The 19604-nt window shown below is 34.9% G+C and overlaps 1 protein-coding gene across 2 annotated transcripts in view; it reads left to right on the top strand.

Annotated features, from left to right (window-relative positions):
• RYR2 (ryanodine receptor 2) overlaps window positions 1–19604 on the top strand; it is a 389904-nt gene that overhangs the window by 236117 nt on the left and 134183 nt on the right. For both annotated transcript variants that reach the window (XM_051783768.1, XM_051783769.1), the window contains 7 exons: window positions 7971–8118; window positions 9620–9828; window positions 11685–11859; window positions 16660–16868; window positions 17750–18102; window positions 18322–18436; window positions 19381–19541. In XM_051783768.1, the coding sequence (XP_051639728.1) occupies window positions 7971–8118; window positions 9620–9828; window positions 11685–11859; window positions 16660–16868; window positions 17750–18102; window positions 18322–18436; window positions 19381–19541 (1370 nt within the window). The remainder of the gene's footprint in view (window positions 1–7970; window positions 8119–9619; window positions 9829–11684; window positions 11860–16659; window positions 16869–17749; window positions 18103–18321; window positions 18437–19380; window positions 19542–19604) is intronic.

Consider the following 19604-nt stretch of genomic DNA (forward strand, 5'->3'; position numbering starts at 1 on the left):
TTGGGAAATTGTTACAGCTTTGATAGAAACTTGACATAGCTCAAAATTAAAATAAGTTTTGCACCAAAATTTATTGGTTAAGATGAAGCTAAGAAGTTTCTGGAATCAAATGCATCTCTTAGCTAATTACATTTCTAACTAGCATTGGGAAAATTTAATCCCATGACTCATGTGTAGTGAATAAAGTTTCTTGAGGACAATCTAACCTACCCTGTGTATCTGTGTATCTTTGAAAAAAACCAAAAATAATTTTACCACATTTATTGGAGTGAATTTGTAGCTAAATTATGTGTTTTCTGAATTAGCAAGATATTAAGTAGGAAAGGCAGTAAAATAATGATGTCAAAGATTTTTCCGAGTTTTACTGGATTGGGAGTGGTAAGTAAAATCTGACTGAGAGTGGGTGGCAATGAAAAAGTTTTCCTTTACATCTACACAACATGTTTATTATACACTGTCTTTATATATGTTTTGGTGTGCCTTTTGATGTAGAAGGCCCTGCATTTGAAGAGGTGTGATGTGATAGTCATAAATCATTAGTCTTATTATGGTTGCCAAAAGGCAGTGGAGTTGCTCCAGAGCACAAACTTGGTTAAATAAAACCCAACAAAACCCCCAAAAAACCATTGATCAGACAAATCTAGTATGGGATATAACCTAAAATTAAACACTTCAGTGTAATGTCAAAAGAATGATGAAGTCTGTCTTATGTTTCTCAGTGCTGTGCCTTGGGAAAGAGACTCAACTTACCGCTGAATCTAAAATGTGGCCCTGTGAAGTGGCAATTTTGAGGCTCACAGGGAAGGAAAAAGGAGGACTCTGTGATCTACTCACTGAACAGCTCTCAGTATTTTATCTAGTGACTCTTAAAATACTGTCCTGAGGGGCAACCTTGAAACTCTAGTCTTGCCTAGACTCTCTTCCTAATTAATGCCCTTGTTGCTAGATGACAGAATTCAATGTGAAAATTAAATCTGTACTCACTTACTACAATTTATAGTCTAGTGTGAGAAAACTCATGGAAAATAGAGGTATAGTTTCAAACCCCTTAGTCTTGTAATTACTGAATGGTGCATTACCCATTTTTCAAGAGTTTTTTAAAAATTGACCCCATATTCTCAGAAGTATCTGACTGGACAAATAGGAGTTAGGTATCTAAATCCATTTTGGTGGCCAAGGACAAGCTGTTTTATAAAAAGATTATTGGAATGGGATTCCCTACTTAAATTTTTGGAAATTTTTTAAGCAGTCAGTGTGAATCAAACCCTGATTTTGACTACCAGATCAAAGGCTCTGAAAGGGCCTTAGACAAATGCTTCTGCTCTAAATCTTGATTGGGCTTAGGTATATATGATAAATATTGTACCGTTCTTCCTTACGAAGACAAAGACTGTTATGGGCATGCAGAGAAGAGCCTGGAGTATTTAAAAGTTAAGTGCCTATGAAGTTGATCACATTGGGAATTGGAAAGCCACTTAGTTGGGATTTTGCAGTATTGAGTGCTTGTCCTTTAAACATCCAAGTATTTTTTTGTGTCTGATTCATCCAAACTGACTGAAAACTTTTGTGTGCTGGGTGGGGAACTGTAGCAGTGCAGTGAACAGCGTCATAGTTAGGCTTTCAATAGAGAATGATTGTTGGAGGTGAACAAGAGCTCAGAAATATTTGTGACCTTCAGGAAGATCTGCAAGATCAACAGTGTACTTTGCTCCCTTTTTCTTGGCAGAAAAATGACATTAGTCTCATGTATGATTAAACAGGTAGATGATGGCCGTGAAAGCTTTGACACCAATAGTGTGTCCTGCAGAAGCTGCCATTCTTGAGTGCCAATGTTGATTTCATCTTAATGCCATAATTTTCTCTTCTCAAATAATTATCTTCTCTAGAAAAGACAGACAACTGAGTTCTAGGAGTGCTTACAATGTGCAGATAGCAAATACCATTTATTAAAATTTGTAAGAAGAGAACAGAATAACGAGACTCCTTTCTGGGTGCAGTGCAGAGATGTTTCTCATTTAGCTGACATACATATCACATGGCAATCTGGTAGCTGTTGTCCACGCTGCTATGTGCTTCTGCTTGGCTCCAGTGGGTTTATTTCATGGGCTACATTTTTTTATCCCATCATATTACTGTGACATGTTACAGTACTGGAATAAAGTGACATGATGTTATGCTGTATAATACTATAACGGATCTTACAGAGCTATGAAATAGTTTCCTAAGGGGAAGAAGCTTACAGATGTTTGAAAGTAGATGAACTAATCATTGGGAAATATGTTATGAACAGCAATCCTGCTGTGGCTGTGGGGTGAATTAGATAATCTAGTAGGTCCGTTCCGTATGAGTGCCTCATCATTTTGGAATTACATAAAATGAAAAAATTAAAGGGATACTGTCAAGTAGTTCATGTATAAACCATTTCTTTCCTTTAAACAGTATTGGAGAAAATACCTTCCTACTTCCAGATTTTTTTTCTTCTTCTAAATTCGCCACTGCTTGTCAGGATTTTTTCTTAAGAAGACATAAGAGCTGCTCTTTGTGCATGACTATATACAGTATTTTTGTTCTGCTGCTGCAGAGCCAGCCAGCCAGCCAGGAGAGGGAGCACAAGTTAGCTAATAAATCCTATTCCCAGAACTGTCCTGACAGCTGTGATGGCAATGATCACTAACAAGTAAGTATTTTTTAGTAGTGCAGACTTGCAGTAAATTATTCCTTCATGAAAGGAGCAAAAGGAACAAAACAGGTAGGAAAAAATTTTTCTGCTTAAAAGAACATCTTAAATAGCAAGGGTAAGTGGAAAAACAAGTCCTTTTAAGGGAGAACATGATTACCTGCAAGTTAGTGGTCTTGGAACTGGGGAAATGGTAGATGACCAGGGACATATACAGAAGCCAGATCCAGGCAAAGGAGCAATATAACCTTGGTGTAAGTGAATTAAAATAATTGCATTTGTGCTATGGCAGAGGGCTTTTTTTCTTTAAACATGCCATGGATTTTGACATTAAGTCCTATCATGATTACCTGTGTGTTTTGTTTGGTTACTTTTAACGAATTTTTCATAACAAGCTGATGGAAAAATAGCATGAAAGTGTAGAAGGATGTATTTATGACTAAATCTTCACAAATATTTTCCATCAAGTCTAACAGAAAATATTCAGAACTCATATAAGTTCATCCATGCACTTACAGTATTTGTTGATGTTCATAAAATTGTGGTGTTATATATACAGGAGAATCCCAACTTCCATATAAATAAGGAGCAGACAGAAAGGGAGAGAAAAGGGTCAAGTTTAGAGACCAGAAAGCAAATGAAAATAATTTCAAGTACATTACCTACACCCTCCCTCCTAGAAATACGTGATTTCTAGGTCTCCACACTGTGGGGATCATAGCCAAAGATTCTTTCAAATTTTGCTTATATACACTGTCATGCATCCAGATAGCTTAGTCAACAGTTATCTTGCTTTTTCTTCATGTTGCATTGTGTTGTGGCTGAAGAAGCTAACAATCAGAAACCCCATTTATATTGATGCCAAAAAACCTCGGAATGAAAGAACAGCTCAGACGCTTTGCATCTTTAATGAGCAAGGCATTAGTTTATTGCAATGTTGGGAGCAACGTGTTTTGCACCACACAAAACTTGCTCAGCTCCAAAGTGCAGAAACAAGCCATTTTATACACTTTAGATACACAGTTACACCTTGTAACATACATATTAAAAAGTAGGCTGGTCTCTGGGTGGAAACTTTCCAGAATTTTCCTTGGCACATGCGTATTCTTTACTAGGGTGGTCGCCTACTCGAGCCTTCATCCCCTGGTGGTTGCCACGCTTGTCTTCATCCAGGTGAATTTTTCAGCTTTCTTTGTTAGATGACCTAGATTCCTCAAGCTTGCAAAATCCTGGCTCTGCCCCACCCTGTTTACTTAAAACATCTAGTTTACCTGATTTATTACCTTGTGGTCCATTCTGAGACTTTGGTCCAGTAAACAGAACAGGACATTAACCAGTATTCCTACAATGTTCTTCTAGTGAGGCAGGTAGAACAGATATCATAGAATCATAGAATCATGGAATCAGCTGGGTTGGAAAGGACCTCCAAGATCATCAACTCTCTTAGTACTTTTCTGCCATCAATACTGACAAAAAAGTATCAAAAATCTCACAGCTTTAACAATTGTTTATAAAAATCAGCAACATAAAAAGTTCCACTGTGTGAAAAGCATCTTAAAAAGGATGCTCTGCTCTTCCTGTTCCACAACATTTAGTACTGTCAAGCAATTATCAAATCTCACTTCTCTTTGGCCCAAATGCAAGATGGTTTGGTCTTTGTGTCAGGATCTTATTTTTTTTAGATTTATAGAAAGTATATGACCACCATTTGATCAGGAGTTGGTCTCCTCAGCCTGCCTAGGGCTCTTGTCGCGAGATATCTATCGTATTGGTTAGGTTTGGTCGATAGAAAAAGTAGACACACACACACACACACACACACAGAGTTGAGACAAGAGTACAACCTTATTACAGACACTGCTTCTATTAATAGGCTCTTCTCTTAAAACTGCTCGTAGAATTTCACTATGGTTTTCTACGATGCTGTAGATGGTATGGCCATTCCTCTTGTTTCACTCTTGCTGTTAAGTGATATCTGTCTATGCAAGTTCCAAGACCAGTTGTTAGTTCCAGTGCACTGGACCAGTTACCTACATGTCACATACTCACTGAATGAATAAATGCAGTTTGTATCTCTTGGCTCCCTGTGTGTTTCCTTGGAATTATTTTGCATCAGTGTTCTTTACCTGTCATGGAAGTTTTAAAAGACATACTGATATTTTTTGGTGTGTGTGTTTAGGTATTTTTTTCTGTATTTCTTTTCTATTACTTTTAAGAGCTATATTCAGGTCGTGCCAATTGTTGACCAATTATTGGCTATTTAAAATCTTTTAAAATGTATACAAATAAATGTATATCTTATTTGTAATAGTTATTTGTCTATCACTTGCTGTATATAGCAGAATCTGTAGTGTACACTGTATAAAGTACTACTGATTTTTCCTGGTCAGCGCTACATCATTTAACATTATTAGTTCCTTCCACTTACGATCAGGGCACATTTAACATTATTAGTTCCTTCCACTTACGATCAGGGCACATTCTGCCAGGCATTCCAACTTTTTATGGTTGCAATGCTTTCTTTTACCTAAGTAAAGTAAATTAAATTCTAAATTATTAATGGATGTTTGTAACATCAAATGAAGACAAAGCTGTGTAATAAAATGGATAGGCTTTTTTCCTTTTTTTTTTTCCTGTGATATGGGAGGATATGAATTCAAAACAAAAGAATTACATGAATGTCATGTGTGTGACCCAGATCAAATCATTTGTCTGTGAACAAGTAGTTGCCAGACAAACTCTATACAAAACAGTCTTCTGATGAAGCATTAGACTGTCAAATCTGGAAAATTCTGACAAAAAATTAAAAGCTTTTGCTGAGTTTTTCTTCTTTTAACAGTCTGCAATAACTTCTCTGTATTTAATAGGAAGAATTCAGTCTATATACCAATTGGAAGCATACTCAATAAAAATTAGCACTCTTAGCTAATCAGTTTTCTTGTTGACTTGATTGTGAGTGTGCAAAACTCAATCACCGTACAGGATCATTCTCTTGATTAGCTACACTTAAACCACAGAGATGTAGAAGGTCATTAGTACAAAAATTTACGATGAGTATAACAATAACAGTTCTTAATTCATCAGTAAGTAACACAGTCAAAATTTAGATGGACATGTAATAGGAAAAAGAAGAACAAAATTATGAAAAGAAAAATCCCTTCTCACAATCAAATGTAAAGAAGCAGCCACAGTCTTGAATGGGTGACAAAGGTCACAATATTAAATAAAATTAAACCCAAGGGGGAAAAAATTCTGTAGAATCAAGTTGGTTTAATACATAAGATTTCTTTATTCCTTTTTGCTTTTTTTTCACCTCACTCTCATTTTTGTGCTTAGGCATTTTTAAAAGCACTTATACTATATTTCATTATGATACATTGTTATCAGCTGATTGCTGTATGTTAATATGTGTTAAAGGTTGCTATGGCAACTACCAATGCATTAGTGTAACTGTATATTATGGGTAAGAAATTACAGAATTTTTGTTCCAAACTTCCGTTTTATATTTTTAAAGACAGTAAAAGTTGGTAATATCTTTGGGACAGATAGTGTTTCAGAGGAAATGAGTTCTCTTTTTATGTCCTTTCCAAGACAAATAATTAAACCATAGTGTTTACTCTCAGATGCTACTGTGAATATTCTTATATCAAATAATAATTCCTTAAAAAATTTAATTCAACATTTGCTTCATTCTGGATGCAGCCCTTACCTGCATCTACCAAATTAAATACTGGAAAAAGTTATGAATATGAACTTAAGTGTTTGGAATAAGTATGAAAAGTAGATCCCTCAAATGGTCTTGGTGTTTGCTTTGTCACTCTCCTTTCCACTGAATACAACTAGAGCTGATATGTTCTTGATTTGTGTCCCCAGCAATGCATTATCTTTATCTTTTTGTTAGCCTTTTTAGGATATAGGTGATACTTGTCCCTTCATATTTCTTCTCCTAGAGGGATCACTTGTGGGACCAGATTTCATCAAGCACTGGTTTATAACTGCTCTTTTAATAGTTGGTTACCATAACAAGACAAAAGGAAGATAGCCTTGCATCTAAGCATTTAGAGATGCCTGCAAATGTTTGCCAGAATGGATGTGCCGTTCCTTTTCTGCCTGCAAAGAGAGAATGAAAACTACATATATTCCTAAAACTAGAACTGTAATGCTATAAAAGAAGAAAGATACTTTCATTGTAGGTGCTGTTTTCTAAAATAATAGGCACTATATTTGCACTTCTTATTAAATCTTACCAATCATAAAAACCTCTCAGTATTATTGGTATTGTACTCAAGACAACAAACAGCAATATTTTTTTTGTATGTCTGGCCTGTAATTTTTTTTATAGTGAGGTGTTAGGAAGAACATGGAGAGTTCTTAGCATGGTTTCTCTGACTGCCAAAAAAGTCTGACAGGATGTGAGAAGAAAATATAGGCAAGAAAACAGTTCTATTAGTCGCTAAAAATTATGTTTCTCATATAAATATTTCAGTTAAACACTGCTTTCAAATGAGATAATTTTGCAGTAGAGGAAAACTTTATCAATATTGTGTCAATAAACCTAAAATACGAAGATTAAACCTTACCAATACATTCATTTTAGGTGCAGGAGAGGTTAGTTTAATTATCTATTACAAAAATTCTACACATGAAGCACATCAACCATATTCTTGCAAGACCCTTTATTTTGGAAAAATACATGTTTTAAGCATTTGACATAGTAAGACAGATTTTTTTTATCTGTTTTATTATTTATTAGCGTTGCATGTATTTATTATTTTTTATTAGTAGTATTTTTTTCTTTTGTTTTAATCATGTTTATTATTTGGGCATTTAATGTATCTTGTTAAGTGCTATAATAATTAAAAACCCCTCAAACCTGTATATTTGAGGTACAGAAATATCTCTGAATTTTAGTTATATACTAGCTTATTGTTATTGTATCTGCTTCATAAACAGCGTTCGAAATATAATCCTTTGACTCTTCTGTCAACCTCTTCACATCTATCCTTGTTTTTGTGGTTTATATTGTTACTTTATTAAATAAATTTGATAGAAAATAGCAGTAGGTATAAGCCACACAGTTTTGTTTATTTGTGTCTTACTTTCTTTTTTAGTGAATTTAGTGGGTTTTACTACTTTCTAGACTATTTGGCTTCTTTGAATCCTTGCTATACTTGCAGTTCCATGTTTCAGTTGGTATAAATAGTAATTTTTATACTGCTATACTAGCATAATCTTGTCTTCAAGACAAAAATGCAATTTCTGAAATGGAATTGATTTTTCATACTGTATGCAGGATGTGAAGAATAGAAGAAACCCTCGCCTTGTACCATATGCTCTTTTGGATGATCGAACAAAGAAGTCAAACAAAGACAGTCTTCGGGAAGCAGTTCGCACCCTTCTAGGTTACGGTTACCATCTGGAAGCTCCTGATCAAGACCATGGTAATTAATTTTGGGGTTTTTTTCTTCTCAAAACCATAAAGGATTAGAATATTTCACTCCACTACTGAATTTGTTGGTTCAATAAAACATTTTGAACAGGTGTCTCCAAATCTAAAAGGCGCTTTTCTTCATTTTCTGTTGTTTGTATTTCCCTTAGATTTTAATTTCCTTGGGAATAAACTGCTGGAAAATGCTGTTTTTTCCTTAAAATGCAGAGGTCATTGATCTGGTTCTTTGAATGGAGTTACTAATTAAATGCGAAGAACGCAAGTGCAATACTTGAATCTGAAAGATGTGATCAATGCTGTTGCAAAATTGCCAGAGGAAAGGAACTGCAGAACAGTGTCCCACAAACTGATCTTTCTTGAGCAAAGACTGGAACTACATTCATCAGAAGATTTTTATACTCATTTTGAGGAGTTAGATTTTGCAGTTTATAAGTCTCTCAAGTTTTTGAGATGCATAAAACGTGATAGGGATCTTCTTTCATCAGCAAAAATCCATACAGTTATTAAAGGATTTAGAGCCCTCTAGTGGTTTTCTGCATCTCCAATCATTAATTTTTATTTAAACTTAATTTTACAAAGCTCTCTAGTGTCAGGTTTTATGCTTTATTATTATTCCTTGCTGGTTTCCCACAGCAGCTGTATTTTTGGGATTGCTTAGAATCTGGAAAGCATTATGTTACTTAGAATTTAAAAAGAAAACAAATTCTCAGTTATCATGCTTTGTGGTGCTACATCTGCATAGTTGAGGTACTGAGGGTCTTCAAAAATGTTTTTAATTTTGTCAACTATCAAAGAGAAAATTTTATGGATAAAGAATTATGTGGCGGAGAGTTCAGAGTTGCTTACAGGAAACAATGAACCTCACCCAGGTCAGGCATAGTGGCATCAGAAGTGATAATAAATTCTGAGGGATATGATTTTATAGGCTATTCTAGACGATATTGGAAATGTGGACCTTGATGTGGCTGAGAAAACAGAAGAGAAAGCGAGAGGTTCTTAGCATGGTCTAATAAAAAGGTGCAGGTAGGTGCAGACACATTTGGTCTTAAAACAAATTCAAGAAAAAGAGGAGTTATGGTGATTAGACTGGAATGCTGACCTTTCAGAGGTCACACAGGATTTAATACATTGCAAATTTGTGGAAAGAGATCCTTGCCTTTCGCATTCTTTTTCCTAATCTGAGAAAAAGAATCCGAGTGATTTGTAGCGGCACTCAGATTCCTAAGTTCTCTTCCTCCCCCCCCCCCCCCGGTGAATTTACAAGTGTAGGGTTATTTCACAGAGGTACTTAAGCGTGCTGATTCCCCAGAATGGGAAAGGACACTTTCCCCATATGGCTGTTCTGCAAGCACATTCTTCTTTACATGCCTATGCTTAAAGGTGTTCCTTTACCTTGTCCTTTCACTGTCTTAATTTTTGTCAGTAGTTTAACACAGTACTTTCTGCATTAGTTGGGTTTTTTTTCCTTATTTTTATCTTTTTAAACCTTACAGCAGTGAGACTGGACATGTGCAGTGGGATAATGGAAAAGTTCAGGATCTTCCGCACAGAAAAGACTTATGCAGTGAAGGCTGGGAAGTGGTACTTTGAGTTTGAGGCGGTTACTGCAGGAGACATGAGGGTTGGCTGGACCAGGCCAGGTTGTCTGCCAGATCAGGAGCTTGGCTCAGATGAAGAAGCTTTTGTTTTTGATGGCTTTAAGGTTTGTATGTGTTTATCTGCAATAATAAGTGGTTGCAAAACTTTTAATTTTTTGCATCTAATTCCATGTATCATTGCCTCAACTTAATTTCCTTCTCATCTTTCATTGATGTTTTATGAAATTATTTCTCTCTGTCTTTGAGGGCCTAGATGGAATAAGGAGGATCAGTGTCACCTGAAAAATTAATTAACAGGATTTGACATCTCTATAATTTTTTTTCACAGTTTCACAGTATTTGTACAGTATATATAAAGAATTGAAAATCAAAGTGACTTAAATTCAAAATACTGGCAGAGCTGTAATTAGCTATGAATCATTTCTTTAGAGTTTTACTCTGTTGTTCTCTTGATAAGAAGTGCCATTAGGGAATAAATATAGTTAAGTTGATTAACAGTCATGTTTGAGGGAAACTTTGATACGAATTTTTTCTCGAAATGTAAGAGTTCCAAAGAATATAACTAGTTTTTTATAGAAATCCTTACAACTTCACTGACGTATCATAGAACCAGTAAATTTTGCTCAAATTTAACTCTGCATGAAACAATGACAGATTGAAATCAAGTAGTAAAAATATATAGGAAAACAAACTTTTATATATTACTGATTGTCATCAGAATAGGTTAAATGACTCAGAAGAACTTTTAGTATGAAGGCAAGTGCAACTGCAACTGCTATCGAAACCTTAATTATTATTAAGACTATTGTCAAAGTATTTCTTGTATCTGGTATTGGAATTAATTGACTTTATTACTATTATAATATGTAACAGAAATCAACAGTATTCCTGGCTGTTCCCAGTTAGATAAAGCTCTCAAGATGTATTTTATTTATGTGGTGGGAATTTATTTTTTCCACTCTTGTGTTGCATGAGAAAATACCTTGAAAAGAGAACTGAAAAGTTGTTTTTGTAAAATATCTGACTGGCTTAAATAAACTATTCGAATCCTGTATATTTACTGGAATAACTGTGTTGTAGTTTGCCTTCTTAATCTTAGGTTTTGATCTTTAGGTCTCAATCCACAGAACTATTTTGTTATCTTTGATTTTAATGGGTTCTTTTCTTGACTGGAGAAAAAATTTTGATATTCAGGATACCCAGAAAAGTTCATTTGTTTTGTATGATGATAAAAATCTGCTTGCGATGGAATATATAAATAGAAAACCTATTTGTTATTAACAGGGGGTTTTTTTGTTTTATGCTTGTTGCAATACTTTTTAATGTGTTTGAACTCCAATCCAAGGCTCCATCCAAAGCCTTTGCAGTCATAGGTATCATTAATCATGCCCTCAGCTACTCTGGAATCTATCAGAAACTCAGTGCCTGTCTCATCCACAGGCAATTCTATTCCTTCCAAAATCTGCTATGCATTAATCTAAGATTAATTTATTTCGCACACCACATTTTTAGAATTATACTCAAGGAAAGAATAAAGTTTGTTTGCAAGTAATGAATTTATAGGTTACTGAAATAAATAAAAACAATTTCTTAAAAAAGGTTTGTGAAGCAGCTATGTAACATTGTAATAGATATAATATTATTTTAATTATAAGTCTTCCATGAAACTACAGAAAAATAAGCAATGCTCTTACTTGTTAGTAAAATGTTGAAATAGCCATTTCCCCTGTCAGCTCTCTTAGCAATGTTTTACAATGTTGATGTGAGGAGTGCTTGCACGAAGTTAATTGTTGGATTTCCATTTTCAGACTCAACTTGCAGAACTCAAAGACATTGTTTTGGAATTATATTCTGTGTTCATTTCAGCGCCATCTTAATTGAGAAGGTTAATTATTAGTTCTACCACTAAAGACGAGAGGAACACCCACATCGTCACTATTATTCTTTTAATTCTTTTCAGGCACAGCGGTGGCACCAAGGTAATGAGCATTTTGGCCGCTCTTGGTTGGCAGGAGATGTTGTTGGATGCATGGTTGACATGAATGAGCACACTATGATGTTCACCTTAAATGGTGAAATCCTGCTTGATGACTCAGGTTCAGAACTTGCATTCAAGGACTTTGAGGTTGGTGACGGTAAGTACTGTAATATATCATGCTGTTAACTTCCTGTTGCCCAATTTTTGCTCTGACTTTGCTTTAATGTGTTTCTTGTAGTGTGTTTCTTATTCCCTCATCTGCACCCCTTTGCCCCCTCCCATCCCAGGAACTACCCCTTGTCCTTTTCTCTATTTGATTAGTATTAAACCTTTGGAAAGGAAGTTTACTGGGGGTGAGGATGAGGCAAGACTTTTTTTCCGTGGTGACCTTTGTGGCCATCTTTTGTCATGAGACCTTTTCAGTGTTTTACAGGGATGTGTCTGGAATGACAGATTCATGACCTTATATATTTCATCCTCACTGCAGCAGGTCACTGTATGAAATAACAGAATAATAGAATGCATCATAGAATGGTTTGGTTTGGAAGGGACGTTTGAAGATCCTCTAGTCCACCCACCCTGCTGTGGGTAGGGACATCAGATTTTATCTAGATGAAGTACTTAAATGTTACCAGATTTCTGTCCAATTAGTGAGAAACCGTGATAGGAAGTTTAAGTCATCTTTAAGGTTTTGTTTTAGCACTGGGAGGAGAAATGACACCTGATCCAGGGTAAAGTCGAGTGATACAAAGCTAACCTTCAAATTTTTTTGCTTAATTCTAAAGCAGTGGATTGAGCTTTGCGTGTTGCTGTAGGTTTCTTGGTGCGGGTTTCAGAGTCCACAAGCAGGTGTTAGTTTGTTATAAAGCCATAGCTTATGGCTTTACCAAAGATGGCAATGATTGTGAGGGTATGTCGGGTGCCAGATTGATTCTATACCAAAGAAGCATTTTTGTTCATAAATTTAATTATATACTTGTGTGCAAATAGATAGAGAAAAGGGTAAGAAATCGCATTAATTTAGTTCACTGCCTAAAACTTTTGAAATATCATAGCGTAAAAGAATATTTTAAGCTTTAATCTTTCCCTTTTATTTGTTGCAGGTACATATATTCTGCCATATATATTATATATATTTTAAACAATACAGCTGTAGCTGAGAGATAAAGTTAAATTTTTTGAATAGTAAGAGCTGCAAATGATACTGTTTGGTTACTCATTCCTATTCCCAGGGGAAGCATGAATCTCGTACCTCTTAATTAGGCAATTCCCTCTTTGAATTTTAACCACTTTAATTTCATCTGGATTTCAGAGTATTTTACTTTCAGGAGTGCTTTGGGAGAATTTTTTTCCTTCTTTGGCAGGCCTTAGGAATTAGAAATATTTTAATTTCCTTTAAAATTACATAATTGCCATCAATTTTCTAGACTTGTACCTGTTACTTCAGATTTCCTTAGATGCAGCGATAACATGATGAGGGAAAGGGCTTTGTGAATTGGCTTATTGTTAGTGCTATATGCAAAAAAATCATCTTGGTGCCATTAAATTGTAATGGCTTTCCAGTTATTAGGTAGTATAATCCCATTGAAGAGTAAGATTCTGAAAGAAACTGAAATTTTATTAAATTCTGAGGGTAACCTGTTTGACCACTATTTTGATTTCCAAGTTGATGAAATCACAGTGGTGTACTTTTTGTGCTACTAGTTTCTAGCTGCAGGTTCAGACTGAAACAGATCTCTGAGTCTGAAACTGCTAAAGTAGTTCCTGGCTTGACGTGAAGCCTGAAGGCTTTGGTAACCTTGTCAAAGACTTAATGTCAGTGTCAAGCCTCTCATATTTTTCACAGTATCCTTGTAATTCACATTAAGTTCCTTTATTGTCATGTTTGTGGAAAAGAACTTGCTCTTTGAAATAAGACCTTCTATTTGGTTTTCAAAGGAATGTGCTGATTGACCTCAGATTTAATAACTCCAGAGACATATTTGAAAATATTGTGGGTATTTAATACACAATTCTTTGGGCGAAGAGGACTCAGGGAGGGAAGGCAACTCTGTGTATGAGTGTGTATATGCAAACAGACAAATGAAATACACAAAATAAATTACTTTCGTTGATCTTCTTCAGGTCACTTCTATCAGTGAATCCTGTGCATTTTATGTTGCTGCAGAAAGGGATCTTTAGCTTTAAAAAAAGGTTAGAATTTCTGGTGCAGCCTTACTGTAAATCAGGCCTGTAGTTTTAATTTACTTAGGAATGGTGAAAATGGAGTACAATGCTCTCCCATCTTATTAATAAGGCTCATATGCTGTGTATTAGATTGTGCTACCAATGAGAGGATTGGGATTATGACAGATGAATTTGCTTATGAGATACCATCTCAGTAGTAAAATTGATAAACATAATTGCATCTTATTATGCAATTGTATAAGGGAAATTTTACACTGTAGATATGAACAAGAACACTGTATAAACCAAATTTTGTTTTTTCTACTCACGATCTCCATGAGCATGAACCGTTTGTAGTGTTTGACAGATTGGGTCAGGAGGTTCATGTTGTGTTCTTGAAAGTAGGGAACATTATGAAAAATGTTGCTGTCCTGTGCTTTCACCACATGACAGACAGTGCTAGAGGGTTACTCTTCGCGTGGTAATGTTAAAGTATTTTTTGTTTTGCTATTTCACAAAGTGAAATGAAAGTTTTGTTACATAGCCCAGTTTTGTACCTGGAGGTTAAGAGCCAGGTTATGGACAAATAATCTTTGTATGTGGCCTCCAGCATGCAAGGGCTATGTGGAATCTGTGAAACATCACATCAGAAATGGCTGGATACCCATTTAGAAATGGGAATTGAAAATTCATTTTTATTCCATAGAAAGACATGTAGCTGCCTTAGCAGCACACTCCCTGTAAGATGATATACTCTTTCTTTGTCATATACAGAAGAGCCCTAAAACACTGTAATGACAACTGAACCATGGGCAAATCAGTCCAGAATTTCACCAGAGGTGGAATAGTGTTTTCATGATTAGGGCTGGTACTCGTATTTATATTCCATTCCTACAGAGCAAGGGTTACTGTACAGTTAAAGTTACTTGCATGAGTTAGCTACATGTACAGTGCCTTCTGAAATCAATGGAATTTGCATTGGCGAGAGAGATTGTCATCTTGATTTTGTATTGGCTACATTTACAGGGTTGATGGGAAGTACTAGATTGAGTAAAAACATCAATGAGAGTTTTACCTGTGTAGGAACTTTTTCTGGGTTTCTTTATTTTCTTTCAGGGAACCTTGCAAATGCTCATTTACATTTGTGTTAGTGTGTAAAATATTTGCTTCACATCTAATAATGAATCTGTCTGAGAGTTCTCTTTTTTTTTTTTTTTTTTTTTTTTTGAGCCCACAGGAAAATGCACAGGTATAAGTATTACCAGTTTTTGAGTGATGAGCTAAGAATTGTAAGATTATTTAAAATAGAATTTTGATTTTTGGCTTTACTTAACTTTTGCAACAACTTATGGATTCCTTTAACTTGAGGGAGCCTAGTAAATTCTCCCTACTAGAGCTGCTGGGGTTTACCATGGCATATAGCTCGATATATTTTTCCTAGTTTTGTGTTGTATAATACAATATTGTTTCATTTAGTGCTGGAAAATACTCTCTATTATTGTTCATCATTGCATTTGCACTAGAGGAATAGACACAAATCTTATTGTCTGTATCAGCTATGTTATCTGAGAAGTTGACGCCTACAAGGCAAGGATTTAAGAGCCAAGCTGTGAAGATAATCTGGAATTGAATTTATGACTAATAGAGTGTTTCATTAAATATATCATGTCTAATACACATAAATATGACAACCAGTTTTTTATATCTGTAGTAAAATCTTCAGAAAGTGATACTGAAGACTGACCATTTAAGTGGTCATTCCTGTAGATGGTGCTATGGAGTTTGCTTTTGTCTCTGAAGAAAACATGTATCATGAATTGATCCTCTGCCCTTTTTTTTATCTAGGCAGCATAAAGAAAAGAGAGGAACTAAATTGTATTTTGTCCTTTTATCTTTTGATACCTGGTACATTCATATGAATCAGAATCATTGATTCATATTCCTGCCTCGATAAAAAAGAAAACATTTTGTTAATAACTAGATCAAATGAATCTACAAAGTGATTTGTAGCTGTGAAAATTGACAAACAGGATGAAAAGGAATAGAAGAAATAGAAGATTTTCTTAGGTTTTTTGGACTGGAACTGAGAAAAATACCCCTTTTTTAAAAAAGTGCAAAGAAGTCACAAATGAATTCCCTGTGCTAGTGAAACACTAAGATGCATACAAATGTGAAACTGATTCAAAAGGTAAAACAGAAAACATAACCCCAAACCAAACTACATTATTTCATGAAGCTGAAGTATCATATTGTCAGTTCTCATTATCCAGAGCCACAGTTTTATGAATTTTTAAAATTAATTTTTTTTTTTAAAATCTATGACATGCACTTGGTGCATATTTGTATTTTTTTTTTTACTATTATAACTGCATGGACAAGCACTATATTACTTTTAAAGTAAGTTTCTCTCAAAATACCATGAATAATGAAATTTTAGGGGGAATATAAAAGTAGTAGGAGTAAAATTGGAGTAAAATTGGCAACACTCTACCAGCTTAGCAGAATGATTAACCAAGAGCTGACTGTCAGACTCTGTGAGGTAAATTGAGTGTTGCATGAAGAGATTCACGACTATTATGGGGCTTTTCTTTTTCAGAATTATGTTTAAGATACATTACTTGGTGACATGCAAGATGCAATGTGCTACTGATGACTGCTTACATTTATAATCTTTGGTTTTTTGGATTAATTTACTTTTTTTTACCAAATAATTTTTAATTCAGTTATGGAGAAGAGCAGTTCATTGATGTTCATGACGTACAACCCATGTGTTCTTTCATCTTGTTTTAAGGATTTCTACCTGTGTGCAGTCTGGGCCCATCTCAAGTGGGAAGAATGAACTTTGGAAAAGATGTCAGCACTCTAAAATATTTCACTATATGTGGCTTACAGGAAGGGTATGAACCCTTTGCTGTTAATACAAACAGAGACATTACCATTTGGCTGAGTAAAAGACTCCCTCAGTTTCTACCAGTGCCCACAAATCATGAACATATTGAGGTTTGTGATCCTATTAAAATGTTTCTAGACACTTGAATATGTTTAATTTATGTTTCTACTTTTGCACTTCTAGACAAGATTTTTAATGTGATATGTTGTCCCATTTCTGGATGAACCTTGCACCTGTTAGAATTTTCTTACCTTCAGTAGAGTTGCAAAGAATGTAATTATTTGGTTGATAGTATTTTTTTCAATGAAGTCTGTCGTGCGTAAACATGAGATTCTCAGAGACAAATTTTACAAGATGTCCTCATTAAGAGCTCGTTTTGCAGTGAAAGCTATGTTTGTAAACAAGTTCCAGAAATTGGGCATTTTTACATAACAGATACCATGTGCACACACTTTGTGATTTTTCCATAGCTAATTGGTTTTGATTTTAATAAATATTTATTAGCCAATTGTGTCAAAACCTATGTCTCAATTAGTTGTGCATCTTGATGGAACGGAATTCATGCCTTGTAAGTTTTCCATTAAATCCTTCTGAAACTGATGAAATAAGAATTCTTTTTCAGCTGTTGTGTATCACAATGTAGTATTTGAGAAACAATTTATGTTTTTGCATATGTGCATGTATGATTTATATTTTTTGGTCTGTGTTGTTCTGGGCAGGGCTGGAATTATGTTGCAAAGAGTTATGAGAAAGGTAATTTCTTTGAGTCTTTTTTTTTTAATTTAACAATGGAACCACAAATAACATCCACTCCTCATAGTATTTATTTCCCTTCAAAATGGCAGCACGTGATTGCAGTACATTTGATTGTTGACAGCATACCCTTGCAAGGTTTGCAAGTCATGAATGCATATTCTAGAAATATAAATTGAATAGTTACAAAGCAGAAAAAGCATTGGCTTCAACACAACTACATCTTTTTGTCTCATAGGTGATGAGAATTGATGGCACCATAGACAGCTGCCCCTGTCTGAAAGTCACGCAGAAGTCCTTTGGTTCACAGAACAGTAAAACAGATGTCATGTTTTTTCGATTAAGCATGCCCATTGAATGTGCTGAAGTGTTCTCCAGATCAGCTGCAGGAGGGTTACCAGGCTCTGGTCTTTTTGGCCCAAAGAATGACTTGGAGGATTATGATGCTGATTCTGATTTTGAGGTTCTAATGAAAACTGCTCATGGTCATCTGGTTCCTGATCGGACAGAAAGAGAAAAAGATGCCACAAAACCGGAGTTAAACAACCATAAAGATTATGTTCAAGAAAAGCCTTCACGTCTTAAACAAAGGTTAGTAGCATATTTGGTGTGCTACTTTTTTTTTTCCCCTTCTCAAAGTGGAAGAAAATGCCAGTCATGCCTGACAGACCAGTGAAATAACTTTTGGATATGTAGTTTAAGGTCATAATTAAGTGCTGTTAAAAATGCGCTTGTCCCTTTCTCTTTTCTGAATAATTTACCTTTGTGATTAGACTTTAATAGATTTTGATTTTACTTATTTTATTACAGATTTATGCTCAGGAGGACGAAGCCAGATTATAGCACGAGTCACTCTGCACGGCTTACCGAGGATGTGCTAGCAGATGATAGGGATGACTATGATTATTTGATGCAAACTTCCACGGTATCGTAACATAGGATTGCTGTTTGATTTTTGTTTGGTGGGGGTTTTTTTGCTTGGTTTTTTTGGTTTGGTTTGGTTTGGGTTTTGGGTTTTTTGGGGGGGGTTGATTTTTTTTTTTTTTATTGCTGAGGTTTTTTTATATATAGCTAAAGTTGTTTTGCATGTAAAAGTTTCAGAAACAGTCTAATTTTCAAGCAGAAATTTTAATTTAATTGTCTATGGTAGTTCTGTGCTGCTGCTGAAGTTAAGACTGCTTTGTTCCTTTTGTTTTGAATTGATTGTCAGTCTAAAACAATTTCCAGATGAAAACCTATAAACTAGTTGAATCCGTTTTTGAAACTAGTGTTGATAACACCTAACATAAAAGAGGATGAATAAATAGTTCTAGAATAAGAAATAATAGGAAAAAGTACATTAAACCCGTAGGTCGTTGTTCAGGACCATTTGAAAACATCTGTACTAATTTTACAAAGCATTTATTTAATGTAACTCCTGGTGGAAGTTTTGTGCAGGATTTGTGCATATTTTTCCAACAAAATCAGCTCCATGAGCACTCACTCTTTGATGTTCAAAGGGAAAAAATACTCCTCTTCCCAATGTATTTTTCTCTTTCTAAAAGATGTCATATACTGGAAACTGAGTCACCTGCAGTATAAAAATTGTGGTTGCTGTAAAAAAATAGCTTACAATGCTATGATACAGCAGCCTTCAATACAGTTCTTTTCCATTTTTTTTCTTTTAGCAAGCATGTTTGGTTGGCTGTATTTTGATTTGTGTTTATATTCTTTTGTTGCTTTGCTTACAATTTGCAATTGAATAAGGCTATGCTACTTTTGAAGAGATGACATGTTTCCAAATTTTAGAGCAATAAGTTCTGAATCAAACTGGAATCACACTGGAAAGCGAATAGTAACATTTGATAACATTATTTTTTTCATTAACAGTACTATTATTCAGTGAGAATATTTCCTGGTCAAGAGCCTGCTAATGTCTGGGTGGGCTGGATTACATCAGACTTTCACCAGTATGACACAAGCTTTGACTTGGACAGAGTGCGTACTGTCACAGTTACACTGGGAGATGAAAAAGGGAAGGTTCATGAGAGGTTGGTAATAATTTTCTTATGATCTATATTTTATACCCATAAAAGCAACTAGTAATTTATAAA

This window comes from Manacus candei, unplaced genomic scaffold (assembly GCF_025592945.1).
Source record: "Manacus candei isolate 608988 ecotype Guabito, Panama unplaced genomic scaffold, ASM2559294v1 h1tg000017l, whole genome shotgun sequence".
NCBI classification, from domain to species: domain Eukaryota; kingdom Metazoa; phylum Chordata; class Aves; order Passeriformes; family Pipridae; genus Manacus; species Manacus candei.